Genomic DNA, 25500 nt, shown 5'->3' with positions numbered 1-25500 from the left:
GGTACCCGCGTGCTCGGAAAAGCCATTGAGGCAAGTTCGCCCAAACAGCCACCACCTATATTTATTTTTTTCTTAACATTACAGAGTTGCAAAGACCTGCGTTTTAAAACAAAAGTAATTCAGATTTTTTATAAACAAAAATAGAGACACTTCCAGAATCTCGAAATCAAGGGAAAGGTTGTTTTTTGATTATATGAGGACAGTGCCTGACGCGTAATCACCACCCCGGGCTGCTTCTTTCTTTAGGCCAACACCTCTTGTATATACTTTAGCATATACTTATATGTGTATGTACTTTGTGGGCTCTGGAGATCAGCCCTAGGACTGGTCTGCTTCAGCTTAGGGACTTTTTTTTCTGTTCAACTGCCTCAATTTAACTTTCTTGATAGAAAACGACCAGCAGAGGTCAGTAAAATACCAGAATCTCTTTAGCATTCTCTAGATTCCTGTAATAGAAATTGTCTTCCACGACCATCCGTAGACAATAAAATGTATTTCAAATCTTGTATTTTCAGTGATTTGACCACCAAAGGCCCTCATTTTATATTAAAAACAGAGCTTTGGACTGAACTATGTCCCGGTGAAAGGCAATATTTCTCTCCATGTGTTCCCATACCTGGCGTAGTCTGCTGTTTGGTGCTTACTTTCTCTCCATGTTAAAGAACAGTAGATGTTTCAGCAGCCAGGCTAATGTGCTGCACAGATAAATACATATAAAGTCCCAAAGGCGAGACCGATTGCATTGAAAATGCTTGTTTATGCTGGTATCAGTGGTAAACACGCACTGAGGTGCACACGAAACCTTTTGGACATTCGTGTTATGTGAACGAAGCCTGGCAGCACCAGCAGCAGCTCCCGAGTGCAGTGACACACTGCCTGTTCTACCCCTAACATGATACAAGCAGTCCCAGTAAGCATAATGTAAAAAAGCAAAGAAAAACCAGAAAGCCAAACTAATTAACTGATGTTTTCACTCACACACGCCCTATTTTTCCAACACTGGGACATTAACAACGAGCAGCAATGAGGGAGAGGGTTGGGGGACGGCTCAAACAGCGAAGCGGGAGGGGTTTGGGTACATTTGGGACGAGATAAAACCCAAGATGTCCAGACCTGTTTACAGAAACACAGCTCATTGCTCTTCAACCAAGCATTGGTAAAGCCACTAGGTCTTGCCTATGCACGAGCTAGTGTCATTGCCAATGTGTTTTAGCCATGTTGTACACAAGAATGGGTGTTATTCAGCATGGCCAAATGTTTGTGAAATACAGGAGTGTAGAATAGAATGGCATATGGTGGCATTGATTGTTGTAGGGTGGAGTGTCGTAGAGGGAGGTCTTGCAGCATTGTAGAATGCAGTGGCATAGATTAGAGTGATGCAGAGTAGAGTAGCGTAGAGTGCCATAACGTGCAGTGGCGTGGAGTCGATTGGTGCAGAGTAGAGTGCAGTGATGCAGAGTGAAGATCTGCAGAGTAGAGTGGTGTAGAGTGATTCAAAGTAGAGTAGTGTAGAGTGCAGTGGCGTCTAGTTCAGTGGTGCAGAGTTGAGTGGTAGAGAGTAGTGGTCTGGAGTGCAGTGGTGTAGAGTGCAGTAGAGTAGAGTGGAGTTGTGCAGAGTAGAGAGTCCTAGAGTGTAGAGGCGTAGAGTGGATTGGTGCAGAGTGGATTGGTGCAGAGTGCAGTGCAGTAGAGTAGAATAGAGTGCAGTAGAGTAGAGTGGAGTAGAGTAGAGTGGAATTGTGCATAGTAGAGAGTCCTAGAGTGTGGTGGTGTAGAGTGCTTGATGCAGAGTAGAGTGCAGTGATGTAGAGTGGAACACTGCTGAGTGCAGTGGTGAAGCGTGCAGGGGCATAAAGTGATGCAGAGTAGAGTGGCATAGAGTGTGGTGGCACGGAGTGCATTGGTATACAGTAGAGTAGCATTGAATTCAGGGAGTAGAGTGGTGTAGAGTGGCGTAGAGTACTGTGGTGCAGAGTAGAACAGAGTGGCATAGAGTGCAATGGTGTACAGTAGAGTGGTGTAAAGTACAGTGGCTAGAGTGTTGCAGAGTAGAGTGTAGTGTCAGAGTGCATTGGTTTTGCGTAGAGTGCATTGACAGAGTGCAGTGGTTTAGTGTGGCAGAGAGTGGAGTGGAGTGGAGTGACGCGAAGTGGCGTAGAGCGGAGAGGAGTGGAGTATGCATGGTGTGGTGTGGTAGAACACTGCCATTACAGACACTACATTTTCAAGTGACCATTAGATTTGCACAGACATACAGTTTTTCTGATAAAAGTATTCCCCAAGTTGGGCTAAAGTGAAATGGCTTAGAGACATCAAAGCTCTATTGTTGAACTTAGGGCTGGGAGAGGCTTGGCACCAGCCGACTGCCCCTCCAAAGCTAGAACTTAAAAAACTTTATTGGTCTTGGATCACGGCCAAAAGGAACACCAACTCCAACTTGTGCAGATCATCCAGGTCTTTTTTGTTGATTAAAGATGTCCCACTGCGCGAGATCTACTTGGATATTATCACTACCCCTTGGGACAGAGCCCTCTATTTTAAATTTAGAACTGGCATGTTCCCGGTAAGGGAGTTCACTTCCCGGTGGAAACCACCATACCAAACTGTTTCCTCTTGTCCCTTTTGTCCCTCCCGGCCTGAATCCATTCCTCATCTGCTCTTCGAATGCCCTGCCTACAAGACACCTCGTGGACGCTGGATTATTTATTTATTTATTTATTTATAAAGTTTTATATAGCGCGAACTTGATCCCGAAGGATATCAGAGCGCTTTACAATTGGATATATTAATTTAAGATCATGTATACAATGCATGTATTCACATCTACATCACACACGCTTTGTCTTAATTCCAAGGAGGGGCTGTTTTGGAAACAAACGCCACATTTAAATAATGTATGCAAATAGTAATTTGCACGTTATTAAACAGCGAAGAAAAGTGCATACCGCTATAGAATTAAGAATACATTAGTCAGCAAATGCAGGGGTTGCTTACGGAGTTCTACGTTTCATGTCATTTGTTAAGCGGATTAAACCAGTGTGCCTGGTTTTGGGCACCAGGCAGTGCTGTGTTGCCCTAAGAATTTTACAGACGGACACTCGCTCGCTATATGTATGTGCCATAGCCAAGTTCTTAGGCTGGGCATGGCGCATAAGGTCAAACTGGCTTCGCCAAATTGTTTAATTAGGGTCTATATATACAGACCGTCTTAGTTAATTTATTACCTCCCCGTATTGTAGTTAGGATTGTGCTATTGATACATACTGTGGGTTTCTTAACTCATTTTATGTGCGGGTTGGTTCTTTTTTAACAAATGTGTTTTTAACAATGTTTTTACGCTGTATGCTTTTTAAGATATTTTTTATATCGAAATAAAGCCTCTTTGACTTGACTTGATAAAAGTATACAGCACACAAATGGTAATGCATGGAAATGTCATCACCTAGTTTATTGATTTGTTTTGATCGTATTAAAATATTTGTTTCCACTATACTCTGGAATGATAAAATGTGCTTTATTTGTGCTTTCCTAATGCCAATATGTTCTGTAATGTCTGTACAGTTCATTACAGACATTTAAACTTTCCTTTGTACTACAAAAAAGGCTTTCACAGCAAGATTGTCACTTAAACCCTCTCACTTTGAAGTCAGAGAAAGAAAAATAAACTCCAAGCTCCCTCTGAAGAAAGAGCCGGGCATTTGATGTCTGTCTTTGAATGTACAGCAAATGAGACAAGATAAGAACAAGATTTAAAGGCCTATTTACAGAAAGGGAGAACTCGGAAGGATGCAGTAAATAAGGAAGGCTCTTCGCGAGTAACAAACTCAGGCTGGATAGCCTAAAACAAATAAAGCCAGCAAACAAAAAGCAGGAAAATGTGAGTTAATAACCACAAAGCCAAAGGTAAGCAATGGGTGGAATGCATTTCGAGGGAATTTTTCCAAATGTCCCCAAGATGCCTTTAGCAAACCAGACAGCTGTGCTGTCTGGTACCTTCGACCTAAAAATGACAATATAAGGAAGCAATAATAATAAAAGAAAATGTGCTACATTATGCCACATAAATTGCCTTTTCTTGCCAAATATTTTGGTCCTCCTCTGCCACATAATTTAGTCTTCCTCTGCTGTAAAATTTAGTGGCACTGACCATGAGCCAGAATACTCAGACACTCTCCATGTATTTCCATCATGGAACTTGGAACCCCCAGAGATCAATTTATACAGGTGTTTTATGCCAGTAGAGCACGGATTATCGTTTTTGGTGGCCCATACTTATTCTTCATCATCATACTTTGATCTAGAGCAAGACAGAAAAAACAGGAGGAGAAGAAAGAGAAAGATAGAAAAACTATAAGAAGGAGAGAAAGCACACCTGAAAACAGTGTTTAACCCCTTCGCCGCGGCGCTGGGGGGAGTGGGGCCGCGCGCAGCGCCAACTTGCTTGTGACGAGCTCGGCTCGTCACGCTGCACGGGGGCGCTGTGCTAGTGACGAGCTGAGCTCGTGATGACCACGCCCATTTCCACAGAACGTTCAACACAGCAGGGGAATTATCCCCGCGCGTGAGCACTGTGGCGGTCATGGCGAGCTCAGCTCGTCATGAGCACAGCGCCACCGTGCCTCATGACGAGCTGAGCTCGTCATGAGCACTGAAAGTGTTACGCCTAAAGTAGGAAAACAAGAAGCATGAGATGGCGAAAGAAAAAAGCATGAATGGGGGAACCATGAGTAGGCGGTTTGGGCATTTGTCACGACTGGCAGTTAAGCTAGCAGGCTCCTAATGGACAAAAGTGCAATATGGCTAATAACCAAATGTACTGGTGTAGAGATACTCCTTGATGCCTATGATCGTATTATAATTGTCATGTGTAAAATGGTCATCAATAAAAAGAACATAAAAAAATAAGCTGGCAGGCTCCTAACACAAACTTTGCCCCCCTACACTTATTAATATTCGTCTTTTTACGAGTTGGGCACTTGGGCACGTGCTGGCATATAAAGTGCTGGGGGATAGAATATCAGCACTGGTTGATTCATCATTCTCCATCTGTGCTTGTGACAGAAGTACTTTATATTAAGGTACAAACTTCATTCGACAAGAAGACCCTTTTACTAGTTTCAGTTGAAACACCACCACTTTTAACTGGCGAAATCTGGCTCATTTTCAGAGCGATTCCCCCTGCGCAAAGAGAGTGCCGAGAACCACCACCAACATTGAGGTTCCCAGGGGCGGCTCCTCCATTAGGGCAGAGGAGCGAGAAAGCAGAAACATAAAATAGTATTTTAAATACCACTTTATGTCTCTGCTTCTTGCACTGTGAGAAAGCAGAAGGCAGGGTATTGCCTGGTTGGGGATGGGTGGTTCCGGAAAGAGTGGCTTGCCCACTGTTGTGGGCCCGGACTGTTTGGTCGGCCCCCCGACCAAAACAGTCATGCACAATCTAAATGTTCTCTATGTAGGCTGCATTAGAAAATGGCCTCCCTAATGGCGGACGGCTGGGCGCTGTCTGCGCCAATCACAACGCTGACATTGCAGCGTTGTGATTGGCTTACGGGAGGGGAGGAAAGAGTCCTGTTCCTGAAAGCAGCAGGAAAACGCCAAACGCTGACCCGAGCGGAGACGGCACGGGACCCCCCCCCCCCCCCGTACGCACCCCTCCTGACGAATCATGCGAGCCGCGACTGGAGTTTTCTTCCATAAAGGTGCAGGAGCACAACAAATATATGTAATTCGTATAGTGACGGGTCTTTTGCAATAATTTAGAGTCAGAAGTTAAAAGCAATTAAAAGTCGACAATTACTGATGTTTAAAGGTTTGCACTGCGGCTCTGAATATCTTATGCCCAAATGAGTTTCCACAGGCTCTCCCTCGGTTTCTGGGGATGTGCGCCGAAGCTTTGTCACGCATGCATAGCGGGGTCCTCCATACGTGGTGTAGCACATGTGATGCATGGCACGCTGCTTAAATAATGATTAGCCGTTGCGCCCAAGCCCTGCACTTTATTTACATACCAAGTGGGAAGGCGCCAAAAATGAAGACATATGAGAAGGCTCGGGACATAAATTCTCATCTACCAGATCTACATAATATATACGTATATAACAAGGGCAAGGAACATTACGTGTTCGGCTGTTACATGATAATATGGATGTATATAACAAAGGCACAGCACATTATGTGTTCCGCGGTTAAGTAAGGGCATCATTTTTAATCTTTTCACAGGGGCTTCTTAGATTGAGAAGTGTCTATTACTATAACGAGTGACACTGATAGTTTGAGACAGGAAAGCATTCAAAGCTGCAATGGTAAAAAAAAATAACCACGTTTTCAAAAAACTGGGCAGGCAATACACATAATTGTAGGACTACAAATTAACACACATGGAAAAGGGTGAGGGGATGGCTCAAGCAGCAAAGCAGAAGGAGGGTGAGGGACGGGCAAGCAACACAGGAAAATCCTCTCACTTCAAAGTAAGAGAAAAAAAATTAAAAAAGCTCCCTTGAAAACAGTGTCTGACATTTTATCTCGGTCTCTGAATGCACAGCAAAGTGACGCGGTAAAAACAAGATTTACAGGCCTGTTTACAGAAACAGAGCTTGGAGCGATGGAAACACGAGCTCTTGTGTGAAGGGCTCTTAAACAAAGAAAAAAAGGAGTATTAAACAGTTGCTAAAATGGGAGCAGTGGATGGATGCAAGGACACATTCCTTGCAGCTTGCACCCCTGTGACTCTGCTACTGGTTGTGCACTTTAGGTTCCTCTTGTTATTTGCACGTCACAATGGGACGCTTTTTAATGAGACTCAAATATCTGCTGTATGAGTTTTCTTTGGGCACGACTCCTGGAGGAGGGTGGGGAGTTTTGGGAGTTCAGATTGGGATTTCCTGAGAACGGGTGGATGGGCTTGAATAACTGCACTGTATATAATGCCACAAATGTGATTGATGTTTGATGCAATGAAACTCAATAAAATCGGTTAAAAAAAAAAATGGGAGCAGTGGATGGATAGTAGTAATTGGTCCATGCTCTCGGGGAGGGCTGAACACAGGAAGAGGCATGATGCATGCATGCCATTGGCAAATGAGGAGAAAGAATAGAAGAGTGATGATGGGCCCATAAATGGGAAGCCTATGGGCGGGCTGAAGCCCATGAAGTATATACAACAGTCTCTTCGAGACAGTGCATGTGCTGTCTAGCCAAGACTTAAAAAGAAAAAGTAGATCCCTATGTTTCAGCAGTGGAAGGATACAACTCAATTAAAAGGATGGTAAAAAACTATACTCCAAGGGAGGGACAAAAACGAGAAAATGAACGCATGCCAACTAATAAGCATGCAAATGAGAATGATAATAAAGCCTTATTGGCTTTAAGTTCACTGTAAGTTTGTGAAAAGGTTCACAGGAGTCTTTGGCCTACTATACATCTAAATTCTATCCGACTGGTGAGACCCAAAAAGAAATCGGGCAGGAGTTGCATTAAACTTCACCAGGGAAGTACTACACCCTCTAGCTAGCAAAGCAGTATATCATTTGTACAGTTTCTTTGTTAGTTACCTCCGATTTGTTATGGCTTTGTTGAAGTGGTATACTTAATCAAGCTGCATTTTTGGAGCCCTTCCCTTTAGCCACAGGAGCTGGGTGCCCCCCATCCCAAAACAAGCGGTCAAAAGCCTCAGGATTCTAGTCGATGAGGATCTTACAATGAGGCCACGGTGACCGCTTCTTACTTTTTCCAGCTGCACAAAATAAAAAAAATAGGACATTCTTCTCTTTTGAGGCCATTATCCAGATGGTAATTGCACTTGTTATGTTACAAATTGAAAATGCAATGTGCTTTATTTAGGTCTTCCTAAGGGACCGAGTCTAAGACTCCAGCTTGTCCAAAATCAAGCAGCCAGATTGGTCTGTTGTCAAACTAGACACTGCCAAATTAAACTCCTCTTGAACAAACTGCACTGGCTCCCAGTCCCTCAGAGGACCCTTTTTAAAAGTGGATGCGCAGTTTTCAAAACCCGCCTTGGCAAAGCCACTGCTTTGTTACCTCCAGAATGCAGAAATGACATCCCCAAGCGAAATCTTAGATCAGTCATCACAATCGTTTAGAGGCTCCCAAATTCAACAGGAAGAGATTGGAGGGAGCCAGGTGTGCAGTGCTTGCTCCTGGTGTCTGGAACGCTCTCCCGCCCAATATGAGAGCGGCGGCATCTTACGAGACCTTCCGAACCTCATTAAAAACATTAGACAAGCTTATGATTGCCTCATTTTCGCTCGGCGTCCAAGCCCTTAGCGCCATGAAATCTCCTTGGTGAACGCGTGCTCTAAAAGTTCATTATAACATAACTATACTATAATAAAGCCAAAATCATGTGTTTTTTTTCCTAAAAACTTCACATGGGAAAATACTGCACTGCCACATCAGGGGTGGCATGTAGTTTGTGCCCTGGTTATCCACACCTGAAAAGAAGGTTACAGTGCTCCTTGGGCAGAGGGAAATAGATCACAAGGTGTGAGGTTCACAAGGGAGGGAGGAAACAAGTGCACAAGGGAGGGAATAAGAGGTTGAGTGAGAACACTGGCATGGTTAGCTCTATTTTTGGAAGGTGGTTGCGTGGACTACGTGGTGATATTGAGGTAGCGCAGCGGTTAATTGTTATTGTAAGTGAAACTTTTCACAAGTCTGAAAGGTCAAAGTACTGAAGTTAGTGTATTAAAGGCGGTCATTACAAGCACTGAGAACAGGAGTCGATTAAGTTAGGTAGACTGACAGAAAAACACCTTCCGCTGCCAAAAGACCAGGGCGGGGTCATTATTGCGAAGGTGGTTATGGGAAGATCCTGGAAGAATCGATCAGTGGATGTGCCTGCCCTCCCACGCCCCTCGCCTCCGGTGACCCCTGCTTGATTGATGGCTTGTAAGGTCTTAAAGCACTGTTGACTTTCAGGGCAGTCTCTAGGACCCTGGAGGGGTGGAGCCGGACCTGAGGGACTCCACCAATGACTCTGCACCCTGCCCCATCAGAATCACATCCACCCCGCCGAGGAAGCCGCAATAAAACAGGCCGCCTTGATAAGCAGGTTACACCTCAAAGCTGTGGCATTCAGGATTTGACACCGGCTGGCCTTGGACTTTACTCTCATGTGTTATCTACAGCTGTCAGAGCAGGCAGGCTGTTCAGGGGCCGCAGGAATGTCCCAGTGCTGCGAACAAGCAAGAAGCCAGGACCGACACTCCATCAGCCCGGTCTAATGAGCAGCTATGAAGACTGCTCCACAGAGGCACAGGCAGACTCTGCCCTGGCCATCACATTCAACACAGAAGCAGACACCAAACCCCGGGTGTGCAATTTAAACCCATTCAGCATACAGCAATACCGGGCTCGCAAATTAAATTAAACAACCAAAGTGAAACCCACATTTCTGGTAATGCTCAAAATGTAATCACAACATTTCAGAAATGCCACTCAATTAACAGTACAAATCCTGCATTTGATTCATAGCGGACGCTATATTTCGATTGGCAGCATTTTTAATCATATTTTGTGATAATGTTTTATCTAAAGTAAAAAGATGTGTCGTGTTTACAGGTGGAATGTTGTGCCATGGAACAAGGTGAGCATCAATACAGTGGTGCGAAACGTTAAGAATAAAATAAAAATGTTGCTTTTCAGCTATATGTGTAGAACAACAAGAGAGGAAGGGAACAGTGAAGACACTCCTACTCCCCTCGAGCAAAGTCCAGAGAACAACAAAGGAGTGTATCAGTAATGCAGGAAGAGCAAGCATGCAGCCACATTCCCTGTAACATTAACTTGTGAATGAAACCACTTTTGGTTTTTCTGAAGGCCCACACTCACCAACCTAGTTGGCGACATGCTTCATCATCGGGCCCCACCAGGAGTGGCCGAATGCCACCGTAGTGTGCTGCAACACCAGTGTACTGCGGAGCTGGTTCAGTGATGGGTGAAGAGTGATATAAGTGAATTTAAAAATGTCCAATTGTGTCAAAAAAGAGTACTTTATTTGTTTTGCCAATTAGACAGAGTAAAAAATAGAAGTGTGGGATAAAGGACCAAATTAAAAGTCAATTTTTATCCCCAAGGTGTTGGTCAACCTGTTTCTGCCTTTAAATGAACAGTTTGTCAGGCTTTGTCAGGACCAGTGTGATGTGAGGAGGACCCCGGCGGTATGGGTGCGCTAAGGCCCACCCTGACCTGGGGTTACTAGTGTAAACAAATGGTCAAAAAACAAGAAAGATTCCCTCAAATTAGGAGAGAGACCGAGTTTATTCTACAAAAATAAAATACAAATGGACAGACAAACATATAAAAGACAAAGAGAAACCACAAAGTTAATTCAGTATGCCCTGAATGAATGTCCATTTCAAGATAACCTGCTCAAGTGCTCAACGGGGTGCTCTAGTAGCAATTACAAAGACACGAGTGTCAAAACTGGTGTACTCGTTCTCCTATTCGACTAACATGGACCCCGTCATCAGTCAAAGGACCGCATTAAACATTTCTTTACTACAACTCGATAGTATATTTAAATTAATTTTGACTTCCAATGCCTCCACTCCCTCATTTTCATTACCATCTTCCTCTTTAGTTTGGGCTTTCTCGAACATTGGAGCCCAGACTTAAGAGATTTCTCAAGTTCTAGATTTTTATACAAGCCTTGCTATTTACACACATATTCCTCAAGTGCACTGTGGTCCCCTCACACTCATTGCAAATACCTTTCTCTTAGATCGTCGTCCTCTCCTCCCCAGCCCCAGTAGTTATTCGAGTATCCATTCACTTTAGCAAACTGATCCTTGGTCATTGCAGTGACGCCACCAAAATATCCCTTGTAGCGTAACCTAGAACAAAAACCAAACACAATGAGTCACAAAAGGCTGGAGAGGCCAGATGGGCAGTTCTGCGGTCAATCACTTATAGCATCTGTGGACAGTTACAAAAGGCTGAGCCAAAACAAAAGAGAAAAGAAACTAGAATATTATTTGTGGGTCAAACATTATTGTACCTTTTATAATGGTAATCCTCTTCAACTAAATAGAATATAGCCTTATAGCCCGCCGTAGCGGGCTATACCGGCTATTAAAGGCCCGCTCCAGCGTTAAAGAAGGGAGCAGGACTTTAATGGCCGGTATAGCCCTTCTACGAAGGGCTATAAGGCTATTAGAACATTCTGCCCTCTAGTGGCAGAATGTTCTAACAAATCAAACAAAGGCCTCTCCGACCCCATGGGGTTTAAATCCCCTCGGGCTCCTAGAGGCCTTTGTGAAAACATTGGAATGTTGCTTTGCGAACCTTTACCGACCCGTAGAAGCACAGAGCACTCCTTTGTCTTCAATGGAGTGCTCCACATTCCAATGTTCTAATACGGCCTTATAGCCCGCCGTAGCGGGCTATACTGGCTATTAAAGGCCCGCTGCAGCGTTAAAGGCCAGAGCCAAAGGCGAGGGACTTTAACAAGGCAGCAGGACTTTAATAGCCGGTATAGCCCTGCTACGAAGGGCTATAAGGCTATTAGAACATTCTGCCACTAGAGGGCAGAATGTTCTAACAAATAAAACAAAGCCTTCAAGGAGAGCGAGGGGACCACAGGCTCCCTGAAGCCTTTGTTCACAGCCAGAGCTGTGAACAAAGACACATTGGAATGTTGGAGCTCCGGGCTTATACCAGCCATTATAAGCCCAGAGCACTCCATTGTTTTCAATGGAGCTCCCAACATTCCAATGTTCTAATATAGCAGTATAGCGAAGGGATAAGAAGATTGTTTAAGGTTCCAAACCTGAGATACAGGCCTGAGCCGTAGGCAAGAGACTATAAAAAGGGTAAAGGCTTTTAACACCCATAATTGTCAGAGGCCGAAGTGCTAAAAACATATTGGAACATTGGAATGAGGAGAACTCCATTGAATACAATGGAGTGCTCCAGGCTTCTACAGGCTGGTAGAAGCCCGCAGAGCAACATTTGAATGTTGTTTTTGTTCTCAGCTGCTACTGTGAACAAAAAACGCACTCTGGCTCCGACAGGCCTCTGTTTTAAGTAATAAAAATATTCTGCCCTCTAGGGGCAGAATGCTCCAATAGCCTTAGAGCCAGATGTAGCTGGCTCTACTGGCCATTAAAGGCCCGCTCCCTTGTTAAAGGCCCTCACTGACGCTGGAGCGGGCCTTTAATGGCTGGTAGAGCCCCCTACGTCGGACTATATTGCAACGTTTCACCCACTGAGGGTAGAATAGTTTACATTATAAGGGATAAGTAACATTGATATGTTGGAGAACACTGTCTACACCAAGCATTATCGGTCTTCAGCCACTCATTTCTCTTCAATGGAGTGTTCAGCATTCCATTGTTCTAATATAGCACCATAGCTTGCCTCCGAAGAATAGATCAGTTGTTAAAGTCTCTCTTCCAGAGTTAACAGGCATGAGCCGCAGATGAGGGCCTATAATGAGGGAGAGAGCCTTTAACAGCAGTTATACCCTGAGGTAGAAGTGCTATAAAGCCATTAGAACAATCCAGACGGTAGAACGATCTAAAATAAAGAAGAAACAGAAAGACAAACACTGGAATGTTGGCTCAGAGGGTGGATACCAGCCATGATTGACCCGGAGCCACTTCATGGTCTTCACTGGAGCTTCCAACATTCCAATGTTCCGATATTGGGTGCGACTAAAATGTTTCAAATTAAAATGTGTGATATGGGTTAGTAGAGCATCATTGTCACTAATTGATAACGCTGTAGGTGATTAAAGGAGAGTTCTGCTCGTTAATGGAATGTTCGTAAATGTGGTAATCATTCACTTAAAGTGTGTGCTGACAAATGGATGCAGCTTCTGTAGCAGACTTCTATGACCCTCTGTGGCAGTCCGGCACGTGTCCAGCGTGGTAGGAGACCAGCTTGCTAATGTTGTATAGTTAGCATTGTCAGGTCATCATCTTCAATTGGTATTTAAAGCAGAAGACCATTTACTTTCCTCTTCTGGAAATATATTGCTTCATTTATTTGATGTTGACATCAGGGGTAGAGGATGAACTTATGAGATCAGTAAGAACATATGTAAAGAAGGCAGTAAAAGGTGTCATTTTGAACATCAATTGTACAAATGCTACTTCCATAAATGGGCTGCATGTCACATGTATACATGTTCAAAACTGTAAACTAGTTTGTCATATAGACGAGGGAATGTTAGTAAGGATGAAGTTAAGTATTGCCATACACAAATCCAAACTTGGGAGCAGAGAAGTTCAAGGAGGGACAGAGCTCCAGCTGTTTTAGCATCAGCAAAGGTGTTCTTTCAATCCTCTCTTCGGCGCGGAGCATAAAGGAGCCCTCAACAGCTTGGAGAAAGCTTCTTCCCAATCTTGGGAGCTGGCACAGCGGATTACTCCTTCAGAGTTTTTTGATATTCTGTGGTGTACATTTCCTCTTCCCCTTTGTTTCTTGAGTTTCTGTTTTCCTCTAGGAGATGTATTGTTGTACCTGTTAGTGTGGAGTCTTGTAATGTACAACATCAAAGGTTACGCAGCCATCCCAAGAATGCACCAGTTGTTCACAGGAGCCAGTTCAAAAATGTCAGAACTGGGGGAATTCTCATCCTGTCGCAATTCTTTACACATCAAGTGACTGGTTTTACTGGGTCATAACCATGCAAGGAGCATGTCTGATATTCTGCGCACTGTTTGCCACTACCACACTGGCCAAGCCGCCTCTGCCTCCAGCAGATGATTCCCTGGAGTACCAGCATGAATAACCTCCACTCATTCCACGCGGGCGGACTGGAGAGCCCTCATGCTGGGTATGTGGCCTGGGCACCGGTGCAGGAACACTTACCGACTGAGTGAGGGTGCTGGCGAGCGGCATCAACGGACAAAAATTATAGGGGTCTAAAGTAAATCCTGCTGTTAATGAACAAGCGAGTAAAGCAAATGAACAAAAACCGTAAGAGGGGAGCATGTATTGGTGGGAGAGAAGGAGGTTGATGATGTAGTCCAAGACAGTTCTTGCAAAAATGTAATTTAATAGAGCCTTATGATGCAATATTCTTATATTTCTGGATACAGGGAGGTAATTTATATTTATACAGAGTTTTTATAAAAGATATCCTGGTCAGAGTAGTTTTAGCCATGCACACACACAATAAGAGTAAAATCCTACATCGAGGAACAAGTTACTTACCTACGGTAATGCTTTTTCTGTTGAATCTCCATCGAGCCACAGGTTCTTCAGATTTTGAATATTGTTGTCAGACTGGATCTGGAATTGTTATTCAGCAGTACCTCTGCATTCCGGAATGTGATGGTTTGCGCTCTGCATGGATGCCGCTCCGCTCAAGAAATGATGTGCGGGGCCTAAGTAGGCGCCACTCTCGCATGCGGACATCAGTGCCACCAGGCGCGGATACGGAGCTCCCTTCGAGTCTCTCAGAGATATTGTACCACTGAATATTCTCAGTGTGGGATGTCAGCCCCAAAAACTAGAGGTTTTAAGCCTTGGTGGGACTGTTGTAAACAAATGTCTGTGACAGATCCCCACCAGGTATGGCTGCGGTGCCTGGGGTCCAGCCACGACTCCAAGGCCTGCACCGATTGTGCATCGAAGAACCCAAAGGCCATCAGGGCATACGAGGCGAAACTCTACGTTGCCCAATCTCAGAGACTCTGCTTAGGGCCACTCGAAGTCATGGTCTGTGTTGAAGGTTTATTGATGATCTCATTCCCGGAGTCGTGGAGCCACTCACGAAACAGGTCTCCCTCATGCTCCAAGTCTTATGGTACATCTTAAAAAGAAACGCAAGAAATCATAGCGGGATTTCGCTCCTTCGCCCGTACGGTGGCAGAGCCACTCTTGATCTCTACTTTGGAGCCGATCCTGCAACTTGTGCCGGCACAACCTGAGTTTCGGGGTTGAACGCTGCCCCCATGCTCCACTCCTTGGATCCCTACCGACTCCCTCTGGCGTGCCTTTGGGTCCTAAGAAGCCGTGAGGCCCTCTACCTGGAGTACCTCTGGCTGGTTCGCCCTGAGCACCAGATGAACTCTCTGAACCCGTCTTGCATCCGGCTCTGCCAGTCACACGCAAGGTGAATTTTCAAAAGTTGAGGAACCTGCAGCTAAAAGTGTCTATCAGTAAGTTCCCTTCCGCCACTTTCCCCAATTAAAAGGCCCAAATGAGGTTTGTTTGTAATATTAGTAAAACTTAAACCAAAGAGCTATTTTTCCACTTCTTTGCTTTTCTCTTTCTTCCGCTTAAGGACACAAGAGCAAATTTCTTAACAAATGCCATCTCGTTCAAGTCTTCCCTTTTAAGTCACAGAATGTTAAACATGGATAAACGTAACAGGCGAATGTGCAGTTGTTTGCTAACAATTTTCTTCTGTGCTCCCCTTAATTACCAGTAACCTTTCACTGCATTTGAAGAACAAGCAGCTGATGCTGCTGCGAAAATAAAGAACTGATTGAATGGCCTCATTGTTGTCCATCATCGCTCTGAAGACCCTTTGAGAGGTGAGGCGCAGCGGCAAGAGCGGCTGACTCTGGTGCACGGGACTCTCGGTGAGATCTCCGGCACCTGCTCAGAATCATGTGTCTTTGGGCAATAGCTCACTTAATCTCCCCGACGGCCCTCAGTGCCTTGAAAATGTAAGGGGTGATATGTATGCACTTTACCAATAAGGATTATTTTTATATAACACCCTTCAAGTTGGGCTACACAGCTCATTCCAGCGGCCTGGGAGTATCTCTTCCTGTCCCCTCGCTTGTCCCTCCTGTGTTTGTTTGCAGAACATGTTGAATGTTTTAAAATCGTTTAAAATGTTTCCATGTAGAAGTGATCGAACTGGGTTGTTTGTGCTGAAATTAAAGATGACTCTACGTTAATCCTGTACACACAGCATCCTACAAAGGGCTTGAAGGCCCTCTCCATGAGGCCTCCTCACATGCTTTGTCTGAACTCCTATTTCCATAATGGACCCATGGGTGCGATGCTGACCCCACGGATGGGCAGCAGCCTGCACTACAGGGGTTTCACCTCTCTGCTGCCACCTTCCATGTGCCTATCCGACCTCCATGCTTCCCATCCAGAGTCGGATTGGTAAGGAGGGCACTCGGGCAATGCCAGAGGGGCTTGTATAAGAATTACAGCTGTGGGCTGCTTTTTTTTAGCATCCTGGATGGGCCGATTTGGGCAGTTTCTGCGTTGTTCGATGCTGCCAACGGCCCAGTGGGTGCCTGAGTAGTCTTTCTGGAGGTAAATGGGCCTCCATTACCGACGGGAGGGACGTGTCACTCCCTTTCTCTCGCTGGGCCGGCAAATTAATATATGCATAATGAGCAGGGGCCGGGGGCCTGAGCAAAAGTGGCCTCACTTGTTTTTAGGTGTGATTCACTAGTGTAAACTGCATTTTTTTGAAACCCCCCCCCCCACCTCTTTTTTAAATAAAATTTCGCCTAAGCAGTTTTTTGTGGAAAGGTAATATACAAATTTGGGCAATTTTTTAGGTCTCGCCTAGCGGTGCAGCGCCATGCGCTGCACGCGTAAGCAAGACTTTATTGTTGCCGACTTGCTTAGCGAAGTGGGACAGGAGAGGTGCACGAGCTTGTAAACACATTGGAGACAATGGCTGTGACCGCACACTTTTGAAGACATGGGCTGTGAACCGCGCGCTTTTGGAGACTTGATCTGTGAGCCACGCGTTTTCATTTTCGCAACGCCGCGTGAGCCTCTCGCAGGCAACTTCACTACCGCCGACCTCTCCTCCGCAGTGCTTGGTATCTAGAACGGAGACACCCACGAGCAGCAGTTTAACAGCAGCTTTCACTTTTGCGATACCGCGTGAGCCTCTATTGGCACCTTTCACTGCTGCCGACCTCTCCCCGCAGTGCTTGGTATCTGGAGCGGAGACACCCGCGAGCAGCAGGTTAACAGCAGCAGCATGTGCGCACTTCTCTTCTGCGGCTTTGTTTTCCTGCCCCGAGGAAAGAGATGGCTTAGCTTCATTTTTGATTCATATCAGTGACGTATAGCCCTAAATTTATTTCTTAAGCAGCAGCAGTGATCAACCAAGCAGGTAGCACAGGCTTGCCATAAGATGAATATGCACACATTGTGTGCGCTATTAATAACTTGGAAAAAAAGACATGTAAAAGGCTGTTTTTTAGTTTTTGCTACGTTTCTAACATGCAGTCCTCCTATTGGTTCTTTCTCACAAAACTCGATAAATAAATACCAGTTGTCTGAATCTTTAAATAAGAACCTCACAGTAAAATCTCAATTCCTGGTAAAAACTATAAAGACTATAATCCTAAAATGAGGGGTTTGAAAAGTGGAAGCATGATCGCAGCAAACCGAGGTAGAACAATTCAGGATTAGGACTTCATACTTATTACTTTAGAAGACTTTAGTGAGACGTGTCCTTAGCGTAAGTTTTAGACCATGTGAAAAATGTACTGTATATTTACTGAGTGGAGTGTGAGCACGCAATGTGGCATATGATGTGCTTCATTTAAAATTACATCAACTTTACTCTAATACAGGGGTTACCGTTCACAGTAGTCAATGACGACTTGTAGCCCACTACAACTGAGAGCCTGGGCATCTTTTTATTTCACTAAAAGTCGTTGATATTCAACTGTGTCTTGAAATACAGCTATGAAGTTGCTTGGGGTAGTCTCTGAATCCTTAGAGAAGATGTTGTTCTTTCTTTTGGTTTGTATTGCTTTGATCTTGCTGCTCTGTGCTGATAGAATTGCCAGTGTTGCACTGTTCTGCACGACAGGTAACACTGCCACTGCTGCAGTGCTATGCATGGTGGATCAAGCGAATACTGGCTCTGTCACTCTATTTCTGCAGGTAATGCTGGACTTTTAACCTTGCGTTCTGTGTATGCTGGTGGTTATGCTTTTGTCACTCTGTTTTTGTGCAGCTATGTACTGGCAGTCCTTCTGTTCTTAACTGGTACAAATATTACTGCCTGCTCCCCAGCCCTGTCTTCTGGATGTGTTTTGTTTCCTGCTGTCTGGGTTTACAGAGTCGGATGGGAGCCCTCCCCGGGGGCACATTACCCAAGAGCATCATGGGCGTGCAGCGCCAGCATTGTGTGGCTGTTTATTTTTCTTATGGAAGATGCATAGATGCTTTCATTCCGCCCAGTCGGAGGGTTGCAGCATCGCCGAGTGGCGTTTCCGTGCCTTTTAGACACTACCGCCTGGTTGCCTTGTTTTAGGACTTGCTGGAATATATGGAGCTCGGACTCAGAGGCGGCTGTAAATACATAGACGGGTTACTGCTTACGACGCAGCAGTTCATGACTTGTCCCACGGCTCCCTGAGTACTTACAACGTGAGGACCCCCAGACAGCTGCATTGGACCTATGATACGCTCTAGTGCTCACAATCCTGGGACACTTTCACCGTGTCCGTAATGCAGGGGTCACCGACCTCTTTCAACACTCTCTTTAGTGATCACGACTCATGGACGCTTCCTTGAGGACTATCATTTAAGGGTATCTGCAGCGTCCCAAGAAATCTAGGAAGCACTTAAGTGGCGAGAAAATGTGTGTATTCCTGTCCCATTGTTTTTTTTACGTATAAAGTACTTCACATCGAAACTGGACTGTACCAAGTCCTAGACTCCTATGAAACCTTCAGGTACCCACGTTCAATGATGCTTTAAAATGCTTCAGTACTCACAGTGTAAAACCCACTAGCCTGTCCAATGGGTCATATAATTTTTTCAGTGCTCACAATGAAGGGCCCAGTGCGGCATCTCGCCATTCCTTTGAAACACTTTAGTGTTCACAATATTTAAACATGTCCTCTTTGTAAACTGCAAATCTACCAGAAAGATGGTGGAGTGCAGGTAAGGTTGCACTGGCGTATGGGGCAATCTGGCAGAGCCCGAAAGTCTGGTCTGAAAGTCAATGCATGGGCCATTTATTTAAGCATTTGTGTACCTATTTCTGGTAAGATGTGCAAAATGTTACTGCTGATTTCCATGATAGTACTGTAAGCATTGCCTTAAGATAGCACAGATGCATACAGCCTTCCATAATTTGCAAAGCACCTTTACAGCACGTCTTTAGCAATTCAAAACTAGCCTCATTTGCAAATATAGGCCCCTATTGTAGCTGTCCGGTCCGCTAATAATAGGGTGACCAGATCTTGAGAATCAAAAACCAGGACATTTTGCAAAAATAGAGGAAGGACTACAATTTGACATCAACCATGCTGCGCAAAATGACAACTCTTCTGAAAATAGGAACACAGAAGAAGCACTGAGAACATAAAATGTAATTTCTAAAACCAGCGGCATATCTGTTAATTAAATAGCTCCCTTTTTACAGCTGCTAAGTAGCTCAACTTTAGACCCCCCAATAAATCCTTCACTTTGGTTTCGTCGACCCCCTTTAACAAGCATTTGCAATACAATAGGTCTCGCATGTACGTGAGTTTAAGCTATTGGCATTGTAAATGAAAATGCTTTTATTTATGTATTAAAAACCAAAACATAAATAAAAGGCATTGTTATTTACAATGCCGATAGCTCAAACTGCGGGAATGCGAGACATATTGCATTGCCCGGGCCGATTTTTAATCCCAATCCGGCCCTGTTCCCATCTCACCTCCCTCCTCCCACCTGTCCATGAAGTCTTCTCATGTGCCTACACGAAGTCTGAAGGTTTATTAGCTAAACAAAATGTGTCGTACATGAATCACACATATGTGACAAAAGAATGCCCCAGCACCAAACCCTGAAATATACAAGATAAATGTACAGCTTTTCAGACAGGGGTTTCTAGGAGGATCACGTGGCCGAACCCGGAACAAAGGTAAGCCCTGTATGTGCAGGTGCAGAGAGGGACCGAGGCGCACACGCCTACGACCTTTGAAAAGAAACAAAGGGAACAGGGATGTGAGCACTTCCGGCTCACGAAGCCAGACACGAAAGAGAGGCTGCACGCGCCAGCAGCGGCGCAGGCAGGCCCCACCCACGGCTGACAGCAAGGACAGCAACATGGCAGCAGCTACCAGAGTTACGTGAAGACAGATCATAAAACTATCACAATGACCAGCCATGGTCTATTCCTTACATCCTTTCATGCACACTCCGTAAAACACCCCCACACCACACTGGAAAGAATACATGCCAAAATACTGAAACAAAATAGAGAACATTTTGCTTTTCCTCCGAGATTTTGAGTGTGTGCTTCCATTTGCTTCTTCTTGTTCAATTTTCGCTTTAGAAATAAGATATTTATTGAACATCCTAGGCAGGATTTAAACAAAAATGTATTTAATTGGGAGGCATTTATATAGAACGGTGGCAGACAGAGGGGGCAGTGGAGGGCTCTGCATAGGTCAGCAAAACACTTGAATTCTGTTTTCTTCTATTGGAAATAGGCTGGAAGACCCCTATACGAGGCGCAGTTGGGCGTGAACTCCCTAAAAGCAAATTAAACAATGACTAACTGACAATCTTCTTACTCTCAAGTTCCCAGCCTGGGCTAGCTCTGGCCTTCAGCCGCCTGCTTGCTTGTCCTTGAGAATCTCTCAAGCTACGAATATAGTAATTACTCCTTTCCAAAAAATAATGCATTTTGTAAAGAGAGGCGACTCTGTTCACCCATTTTATAGCAATTAGGACGGCCAATGAAGTAGCATAAAGCTTAGCAGCAGACACGGGGAGAGCGGACAGACCTCAGCTTCTCAGCACCTACAGCGAAGGATGCCACTGGATGAAACCAGGAGTAGTGTCACTTGCAGTGGCAAGGTAAGTGTTTAGAAGGGAAGGGAAGATTCTCTGCATCTGTTCAATAGTGCATGTAAATGTCCCAGTGCATAATCTTTGCTTGTAACACAGTGGCCAAGGCAGTGTTGCATAGTTTCTTAGGGAGGTAACCCAGAATAATTTAATTTATAACGATGTACCAAACCATACCTAGGTGTGAGAAAATTCACAAAGAGACCAACAGGAATCTAGCAGGATCAGCAGAAAAGCCAGCTTTAGCCTTTTCTTGGAACAAGCTGGATTGAAATTTCAAGGGTACTGAATACTCTGAAGAGACATTTTTCTGTAACTCCCATGCTGCCACACTGAAGGGAATGACCTGGGCAGACTCCCTGCACCCAAAGGAATGACATAAAATACACGGCTAACCCTACACACTTTTGCTCTGAACATTTCCAGATCAAGAGTTATCCTATTCAGCTCCTACCCCCGAGTTTGCCTCTCCCCGTAGTTATGCAGAAGGGTGAATGTATGTAGGTTGTTGGTATCTGACGTTTGAATTACGCGCGAGTAGTGTTGTCCTTTTCTGCAGTGCAGCCGAAGAGCAAACTCCCTATAGCAGGTATTACCATGCAGGGAGACCCGCGCCTGAATTAGATCTTGGAGGACGAGTTACTCCATCACAACGGTGACTGATATCCCAATGGGATTTATATTCCGTCGGACGGGATATCCAGCATTGTTGTAGTGGAGTACCCCGTCCACCAAGATTTAAGTCAGGCCCTTATCCATGAAGGGTACTTCCTTCCTCGGAGAGCCGCTCTCTCTCGCTAGGCGGGGAAAGGTATGTAGGGTTAAACGTCAGCAGTTTTCTTCTTGGGTGGAATCTCATCGGCGGCAGACCCGAGAGCAGAGGACGGCCCGGGACCAGGGTTCGATTCCCGGCGCGGCAGGTTTCTGGACCAGGGTCAGCGGACTCGATAATTCTCTCGCCTCGGTGCCCACTCTGATCAGCGATCACACTCGGCAACTCTGGGCATTAGCTTGCCTCATCTTCACTAACGGCCCCACCAGACCGCCGGGGATGCCTGGTCTCACCCTGGAGATACCCATTAAGGGACCATCTCTCAGGGAAGCCAGGAAGGGTTTCGCAGCGGTCGAAGCGCCTTGGGACCCTCCGGGTAAGTAGTGCGCTATATAAATGCCTATACATACATTAGGTCTTGCAATTGTAGTTTAGATTCTGAATTCGAACTGAGAACAGTAACCTCTATAAAGACAGAAAATTAGCCAGTAGGTAATTGGCTGCATACAGTCAAAGACAACATGCTGTTGGGACTCAACTTTAAATAGGAGTTTTCCTCTCTAGATGCGCAGGCGTTTAAAAAAGGACCTGGGCAGAGTGACTGGCCAGATGCAAGAGTGACTTTATCTGCCATCCCATAGGTGTTCTTTGTGCCTCTTTGAGGTGTTTGAAATAACACAAATACATGAGCTGAGCACTGAATGGGTAGGTGGCTCACAGGATTTCCATGTCTGCAGGTGGCCCTGCTTGCGGGATATGCATGTATGGAAAGAGCAGTTTGACTAAGCAAGGTTTCCATTTTACAGAGTGTTTATGGGAAGTGGAATGGTTTCTTTGCAGCCAGAAGAAAGATTATAGGAGACAATGTGTTGGAAACGGGACCCTGGCCGGCCAAGACTCGCGTCGAGGTCAGTCAGGGATCACCACTTCCAAGAGTCAGGGCAAGGGAGTTAAACGCCAAGATAACCCCTACTCGCCCTCTAGGTAACGTGGCGCGAGCAGTCAAGGCTAAACTTGGAGGCGATGTAAGTTAAGTATTTGCGCACGCACCCCAGCAACAACAACCAAAGGCCCACCACAAAGGAAAACTCCACACAAGGTTATATGAAAATAGCCTTTGTATTATAATAAATATACATCAGATAAAACACACATCTTGTTACACTGTGCCAACAGGCACGGGCAGAATTTACAAGGGATATTTGTACAGGACAGGGCCACTTGGACCACTGTCAAGGGTATCAGCACTTTTAGAAGCAATACTTTCAGTAATAGCACTTTAGAAGCAATACCTTCAGTAATAGCACTTTAGAAGCAATACCTTCAGTAATAGCACTTTATAAGCAATACCTTCAGTAATAGCACTTTATAAGCAATACCTTCAGTAATAGCACTTTAGAAGCAATACCTTCAGTAATAGCACTTTAGAAGCAATACCTTCAGTAATAGCACTTTAGAAGCAATACCTTCAGTAATAGCACTGTAGAAGCAATACCTTCAGTAATAGCACTTTAGAAGCAATACCTTCAGTAATAGCACTTTCACTAAAGTAAAATCAGTGTAGCACACAATATAAACAGAGCACACAACCAGTAATCACTGGTAACAGGACCTCACTAGCACCACCTGTACTAGGGAGAAAACAACCACCTACACATCACAATACCTGTAGGGATGTTAAACACAAAACACATGATGCATTAACATTCAGAGGTGTAAAATCAATAACAATTGCGCCAAACTCACAAGTCACCACCTGTGACTGTCCCGGTGTCCCAATGTCAGGGCCTAAACGTGGCAGTTGCCCACAAAGTGCTGGGCAACTGGTGCAGGGAAAGTTTGGGCAACGTTGGAGCCTCTCTGGGCTCAAGAACCACCACTGTGGCACTGGGGAGCCTCTCTGGGCTCCTGGACAAGGAAGGGTGCCCTGAGCCTCTCTCAGGCTCTTCAACTCGAAATAGGCACTCGAGCCTCTCAGGGCTCGCAAAGCAAAAGGCAGGCTGGAGCCTCTCTGGGCTCAAGAACGAGGAAATAGCACCCTCAGAGCCTCGCAGGCTCACGAACAAAATGGCCCCTCAGAGCCTCTCTGGACTCTCTAAGCAACGGTGCAGCCTCACTGGGGACCCAGGAACACTTGGCGCGCCTAGAGCCTCTCTCATGGCTCTAGGCACAAATGTGGGGCGTTGGAGTCCCTCACGGGGGACTCGGCACTTAACGGAACTGCCCCCAGACTGGTGGAGCCTCTCGGGGCTCAAGCGACAATGCAATGCCCCCGGTGGTCGCACTACAGAGAGGGGGCGGGGCGGACACCGGCAAAGTGTCCCGACGCCCCCCTCTCCTCTCCGCAAGCACCTGCACTCACCGGGTTCTGGCGGCCGCTCCTCGGGTCTCGGGCCTCTCCTCTCCACTCGGGGAGCCTCGGGGATCCGGCCGGCAGCTTCTCTCTTCCCGGCTCGGCTCCGGAGGCGGGACTTCCGGTCGGCCTCTCCTGGGCCGCGCTGGGATTGGCTGGCCGCCTCTCCACTTCCGGGTCGCCGCGGACAGCGCGGCGGCTCGCTTCTAGGCAGGCAGGCGGGCTCCCATGTGATCCGAGGAGTGGGCTCCCTCGTGGATCAACAAGAGACGGGCAAAATAAAGCGGCAATGAGCGGGGTGGCACCCGCGCCGCCAACTCGCCACACGGGGCAGTCAGATGCCGGGTGGGCACCGGCTGTGCACACCCAGCGCTAGCAGCGCTAGTAACGAAGGGCAGGCGCTCCCAAGCGCCTCCAGGACAGAATACAGCGCTCACAGCGCTATGGCCCAAATCCAGCGCTTTCAAGCGCTAGGCAGGCGATTTCAGCGCTCCCAGCGCTGAAGGGCAGAGAGCAGCGCTCTCAGGCTGTAGGCTAGGAATCCTCAGTGCTCCCCAGCACTGGAGGATAGGGCAAGGCTCCAGCAGGGGCTGGAGGCAGGCAGGGGGGCAAGGCTGGGCCAGAGCCAGCACACTGGGTCTCCAGGCAGGGAGACACCCCAAGTGGCGGTCCTCCTGGCCCCAGCAGCAGCGATAGCCCCCTCTGGCAGGATCCAAAAGCAGAACGTTTTCCAAGGGGACACAGCCCCTTCTTTATACTGTAAAATCCTTTGTTTCAATGTGCAGGGTGGGGGGAAAACCAGTCGCAGCTGGCTTTGGAGCACTCTTGATGGCCCAACCACCCATTTCATTCACTGGGGAGGCTAGGGTCGTTAGACACACCACAGGGGGGCGGAGCCAGCATTGTGTGGGGAAAACCCAGCCCATCCAGGACACAGGTACACTCCTCCCACACATCACTCATGCTAATCTCCCACTCACCACCGGGCAAACCCATCTAGACTTCCTGGAGCCTGGCATGCTAGCCAGCTCCAGCCAATCACGCTCCAGCACCCTCACTGCACACATATCTCAATGTCCAGAAGTAGCACTTCCCTTCTAGACACATACATGCCGCAGACACCATCTCGCAGCATTCACTCTCACGAGTTTACACATACTAAACTCGAGCCTGCACTCCCCACGCATCAGGAACTACCAGGGACACACACATTCCCCATGCATTCCAATGGGAGGGCAGGCCAGCCATACTACACGCACGCACTTTCACTCTGGGGCCCAGGGGAAAGTGCGCAGAGACCCAAAAATCACTGACACAGGGTCACACATAAGGCAAAAAGTCTAGGGGTGAACCTGCCCTAAGGGCCAAGTCCAACACAATGCAAGCAAACCACTTGTCTTAAAGTAGGGCTGGGCGAAGAATGGAGGGGGACTTCTCTACCTGGTCTTCAACTTACCTGTGGCAACAATGGGGCCAGCCACAGTCTGCCGTGGACTAGGGGAAGGAGTGTGCCTCAGACAGGTCACTACCAGTATATAGTGTCTTAAATATCATACTAGAAAAGCATTGCAACCAGAAGATAGACAACAGCAACATTGTGTAGCTAAGT

General features: G+C 46.2%; 1 protein-coding gene across 1 annotated transcript in view; it reads right to left on the bottom strand.

Annotated features, from left to right (window-relative positions):
- Positions 1-4272: 4272 nt before the first annotated feature.
- The window catches only part of B4GALT4 (beta-1,4-galactosyltransferase 4), a 257653-nt gene continuing 236425 nt past the window's right edge, over positions 4273-25500 (bottom strand). Inside the window, exons 5-6 of the mRNA XM_086936294.1 lie at positions 10734-10856; positions 4273-4297 (exon numbers count right to left, since the gene is read on the bottom strand). Coding sequence (XP_086792420.1) covers positions 4273-4297; positions 10734-10856 — 148 coding nt within the window. The remainder of the gene's footprint in view (positions 4298-10733; positions 10857-25500) is intronic.

Source organism: Lissotriton vulgaris, chromosome 8, assembly GCF_964263255.1.
Source record: "Lissotriton vulgaris chromosome 8, aLisVul1.2, whole genome shotgun sequence".
Taxonomy (NCBI): domain Eukaryota; kingdom Metazoa; phylum Chordata; class Amphibia; order Caudata; family Salamandridae; genus Lissotriton; species Lissotriton vulgaris.
This window is presented reverse-complemented; position numbering and strand designations above follow the sequence as displayed.